The sequence below is a fragment of the Malurus melanocephalus genome, unplaced genomic scaffold (genome assembly GCF_030028575.1).
Source record: "Malurus melanocephalus ecotype Western Australia unplaced genomic scaffold, MMel_1.1 scaffold_269, whole genome shotgun sequence".
Lineage (NCBI taxonomy): Eukaryota > Metazoa > Chordata > Aves > Passeriformes > Maluridae > Malurus > Malurus melanocephalus.
The window spans coordinates 675401-680798 of record NW_026623501.1 but is presented as its reverse complement, the minus strand read 5'-3'; the positions used below and the strand labels follow the sequence as shown (position 1 = coordinate 680798).

Below are 5398 nucleotides of genomic sequence, written 5' to 3'. Positions count from 1 at the left end.
CATCTCACTGTGCACCTTTGCTGTCATCAGCTCACAGTTACTACCAGCAAAAAAGCCATCAGGCTAACCCTAGAGATTTCCTTCAACAATGCAAGCACCACCTGAGTGGAGTGAGGACAGACAAAGCAGAGACACAGAGAGCAGAACGAGGCGAGGTGAGGGTCACCCAAGCAGCCAGTCCTTCATGTGTGCTGGGTGAGTCAGAGCAGAGGGTCCTGCTCCAGAATGGGGAAGCTGGTTTGCTGGTCCCTGCTGACCACTGTGCAATCTCACACGAAGCCCAGGGATGTCTCCTCTGCTCCCCTGCAGCTTCCGCAGCGCTGCCAGTAACTGCTGGCCAGAGGTTTTGCCACATTTGGGTTGTGTAATCATGACCTCTCCTTACAGCTGCAGACTGTCCCTGCCTCTGCCATGCCAGCCAAAACATTGCTTTTCCTCTGCTGAGCGTGTGGTGAGGAAAGAGAAGTGAAGGCAGAAATGCTTAGGATCCTTAACACGGAACCCAGGCACCAGGATCTTGAGTGGATTCTGGGGAATTACCAGGCTAAGGTGTGGCCCTGAGAGGGACCATACCACACCTGAGCTCCCTTTGTCCCACCCTCAGTGACAGCAAGGAAAAGTTTGATTTCTGAGAACCCCTTCCCCAGTGTCACCTACAGTATCTGGGGGGACCAGGGATGGAGAMAAGTGTGCTCATCACAGCTCTGATTGGGTTTAGACCGTTCACAAGAAGAAAACAAAACTCCCAGGAACACACCTCAAGATGGCCAAGAACACAGCTGCAAGATGGCCATCCTTAAAATCTTTCCTGTGCTTGATCTGAGCACTTTACCCTCCCTCAGTGAGAATCCAAACCACAGTGACCACACCACATCAGCTCCTGAGTACCTTCAGAAGATGCACTTGCCATCCAAGCAGTAGGAGAGGACAGTTGGACTCTGACTCCAGCTGGAGGCTATTATTTTGCAATCTTTGTTTACTTTGTCTAACAGTTTGACATGAAGTTGTCACAGCTGGTGACCTGCACTGCCCAGTGGCTCAAGGAACTTTTGGAGAGACCCTGACAGCTATTGTTATGATTTCCCAGAGATCTGTATTAGACCTGCCTAGTCCCTATTATCTTAAAAAAAACTATAATAAATTAAAAACCCTTCAGCCTTCACAACCCAGTTTGCAGCATAGAAGATCTGGAAAATTCTGCCCAATGTGCTGCAAATGTCACTTGAAGTGAAACAARYGAGAGGGATGCGAGTTTCCCCWCTGCAGTGGCTCAAGAAGGGYTCATTGCCTRCTGTTACAAGCTGAATGATTTCCCYCAAGCTGCCTCTTTCCAGTYCCTTTCACACCACAGCCTCATTGTGTCCCCAGGCTCAAAAGGAAAATGAAGCTGGGTGCCACAGAGGACCTGAGAGGTACCCAGAATTTCAGAATGCAATATTAGTAACACTGGTTTCCATCTGTTTGGTTCTAAACCGCAGAACAGGCTCCGTGGCACTGTTCTGAGGTTGGTGGGTTATCACCTCTTGGCCATCTGTGCAGCCTCAAAAAGCAGGCRTGTTCACCTTTCCCTTCTTGGCTGCCTGAGCTCTGTTTCCATCCCATCCTGGCTCCACAGTCCTGTTGTGTGTGCCAGCACCACAAGAAACCAGCAATACTCAGACACTCCAACTGGGCATGAGGTGCTCTGGAAGCTGCCAGTGAAGCTGATTTTCCTGACTCCTTCACCCACAGACCAAACATCTCCAGCTCCTTCCCCATGTGAGCAAAGTKTTATTTTGGAGACAGCTTTCCTCAGGACAGTTTCTGCTGAACCATTCCTTCAATCTAAAGGCTGCCCAGGCCCAAAGAGTGGGAAGTTTCCCATCTCCGCACCGCCAAGGCTCTGCCCATGCTGTGTGCACCTCTCCATCTTCACTGGCCTCACCCTGGCAGTTCTTCCMTCAGCCAAGAGCAAGCCGGGCTCCAGAGCCACACAGAGCAGCAGCACACCCTCCTTGCACCACTGCCCTCCCTCTCCAGTGGCAGCCAGCCCTGGGTGACCTTCAGAGAGCTGCTACAGCCAAGCCTGTGCTGAACTCCATGCTGGTGTCTCTTCCCCTCAGTGCCACAGAGCAGACACGCTCTCCCTTCCCACCCCAAGGATCCTTGAACTGCCCACAGAAGCGTCCACTGCAGCAGCCTCCAGAAAAAGGGACCATCCCAGCCCACAGCAGCCTTTTGGGAGCCTGGCTTCACCCTCCACCTCTGGGAGCTCAGTGCTCTCAGTGCACAGCCCTGTCCCCACCAAGGCCATCACCCCTCCTCACCTGAGGAGGAACAGAGCACTCACACCACACACCCAGGGAATCCTCACCACATCCCAAAACTGCCCTGGAGGGATATGGGGCTTTGGGATTCAGTGCACCTACCAGGCCAGAAGCCAGCTGTGGTGAGCAGCAGGAGGAGAGCAGGACCCATGTCCCCAGGGAGCGTGGCGTCCCCAGCGTGGAGCCGATGCAGCAGAAGGATCCTCTCGAGCAGTGGGTGCCTCTCCTTGTGGGCACCGTCCCCAGCACTCCCTCGTTGGGAGCTTCTCCTTTCTGAGCTGACCACAAGTTAACAAATTCCCTATTTTGTTTGTTTTTGAAACAGGGGAAAAAACCAGGCCATGCTTTGAGACGTCACCAGTGACAAACCCCCTGGCAGAGGTGGGGCCACCACGCACCCCTCTGCACCGTCCCCCCAATGCCGGGGTCCCCTCAGGGCTCAGAGAGGATCCCAACCCCAGACCACTCCCCACTGCACCTTGCTGGGSTTTGGGATAATCCCTGAGAGCTCTGGCTGCTGCCACTCCAACGCCCAGGGACTCGTGCACACTTTTGTCTTGCGTGGGGACACAAAGTGCTCGCACACTTGCAGACAGTGGATTCCATTTCATTCCAGCAGGACAAGTTTTACCCCAGGCCCAGTGGCTCTTGCTGGTTTTGGGATCTGAGCACCCTCCCAGAACATGGCAGAATCCCTCACAACCTGCCCACAAAGGCAATTCAACCTGGGGCAGCTCCCAGGCGGGAAAAAAACCTGTGAAGATGCCAAATTATGCTGTGTTAACCAAAAATGTGATCCCTGSTGCAGAGAGGGGTCCTGTGGTCGCACAGGATCATCCCCAAGCCCTGTGCCAGCTTCACCACCCTCCCTGGCAGGGAGGGACATTGGAGTCCAGCACGCTGACCCTCCAGGCTCTCAGCAGGGCTGGGGGACACAGGGGGACCCGGCTCTGTCCCCTCCAAACCTGGGGCTCACAGTGACCCTGTGACCACCAGGCAGCCCCAGGGCTCCAGCACAGACCCCTCCTCCCCTGGAGCCCATCCCACCCAGCCATCCTGCCCTGCTGCTGGGGCTGCTCTGTAATTGACGGCCTGGCAGGCACCTTGGAGCAGTAATTAGGCAGTTAGCTAATTAGCAGTGCTAGTAATTAATAAATTAGACACTTTGTTAACCCGCCACTGGACCGTTGCTCTTCCAGAACAGGGGTGAGGGAAGGYTTGRAGCCAARCAGCTCTGCAGGGAYRCTCAGGGAGCAGGATYTGAGGGTGCAGTCACACACAGGGCRCCCYTGGCTCTGCTGTCTCGGGATAACYTCASRCTGCAGCAGAAGTTCAGGGCTGYTCTCAGCAGCTCTGGGGTGGGAAGTGACAGCCATGACCTGACAGGGCTGGGAAGGATCCCGGGGAGGAAGGTCCAGCTCTGCCAACTGCCCCAAGCGCAGCCCCAGCAGCAGGGAGGTGACAGGAGCACCACAGTGAAACCTGGGCGGAGAGAAACTGCTCCAAAACAYCTGCACAGAGGGGGCTGATGGATCTGCACCTCTGTGCCCTGAGAGCCTCCACCAGCTGGAGGGGAAGGGGCTTCTCCAAAGGGGCAGTCAGAGAGGTACCAGCAAGACAAAGTCCTGGGGCCAAGGGATGAGAGCATGGCTGACTGTGCTGGAGATGACTAAGAGTCATGGGAACATGGAGAGAGCTCTTGGCTTTGGCCACAAGGATGGCTGGACAGCCTGGGGTGTCCAGAGAGGAGCAAAGGCAGCTTTTGGCCATAGAACGTTTCCCYTCAGCAGTTTTTCCTGGCAGGATGCAGAGAAGAAGAACATGAATTAGAGGCAGCATGGTGCTCTGGGGGGAACCTGGCCAGATCTAGGGGGCTGTCAAGCAGCTGGGCCACAGGAGATGTCTGCTTGATTATTCTTTCCTCCTTTTGAGCCAAAGGGGCTTTTTAAAGCATGTTTGTTTCCCTCCTTCTTCCTTTTAAGCCTTTTTTTTTTGTTTTTTTTTTGTTTTTTTTTCCAGGAACAAATGCCAGCTCAGAGAGAACTGACTCACCAATGTGAATAAGTATTAAACCAGACAGGTTTAATAGAAGAAGGGAAACAATCAGCCCTCCTTCTTCTCTTTGAGGAGGCCCCATCTGTGATGGCAGTGATCCCCTGGTGACAACTTGGACACAAGAGTCCCCAACTTGGACTGGGCACACTTGGGGATGGTCACTGGTACAAGCTTGGGGTCCCTCCCTCTTTTTGTGTCCCTCCCTGCCTGCAGGCTGCACCCCAAATCCTGTGTGTGCAAGCAGCAGCTCAGCCTCAAGAATGGCCAGGCAGCTCTGAGCACGGGGCAGGGATGCTCTCAGAGGAGCTGCAGCCTTTCTTTGAAGCCCAGGGGTGTCTGTGGAGGCCCTGATGGCTGTGAAAGATGGGATGAGGCTGGCTCAGCCTGTGGGCTGCAGAGTGGCTGTGGAAGGGGGATGGAGGCTGCTGTGAGCCCTGGGTGGGATCTGGGGATCGTTGTCTCTGGGGCCAGGAGCAGGGCTGGGCCATTGCACCCTGTGGSACCCCAGCACTGAGCACAGCTGGCTGTGGTGTCACTCCCACCTGAGCTGCCCTGCAGCAGTTTGGGGACACCCATGGAACACCCGTGTCCTGTTGGTGTTGAGCTGCAGGTCCCCCACAGCCACCACCCCTCCTGCTGCAGGGCAGGCTTTGTCACCCCACTCTGAGTTTCTCTGCTCCCCTGAGCACTTCCTTSGGCTGCTTCTCTCATCACTGGAGAGGAGACTTGTTTTGGGATGGGGAAAATGCCCTGCTGGGTGTCCTCATGTCTTCCTGCTCATTTCCAGCCCCATGACCCCTGTCCAGTGCATCCTGACATGCAAAAGGTCTGGGAGGCAGGGATCAGGCAGTGAGAGCCTGCAGGGTTCAGGGCTGAGCTCTGAACCAATGCCCCTCTCTGCTTCCCCCCAAGCCTCTGRGGCAGCCTCTCTTGAGAAAAGGGGATTTTTTTCTCCGTGCTGATTCAGCTCCTGGAGAAAAATGGCCGGACTGAGCTGTGCCAGGTGACTCAGTGCATATCTGGGGAGAATCAGCCTG

At 55.1% G+C, this 5398-nt stretch overlaps 1 protein-coding gene across 1 annotated transcript in view; it reads right to left on the bottom strand.

Moving 5' to 3' along the window:
* CSF1R (colony stimulating factor 1 receptor) overlaps nt 1-2617 on the bottom strand; it is an 18726-nt gene extending 16109 nt beyond the window's left edge. The window contains exon 1 of the mRNA XM_057376031.1: nt 2409-2617. Coding sequence (XP_057232014.1) covers nt 2409-2457 — 49 coding nt within the window. The 5' untranslated portion in view covers nt 2458-2617. The remainder of the gene's footprint in view (nt 1-2408) is intronic.
* Between the last annotated feature and the right edge of the window lie 2781 nt (nt 2618-5398).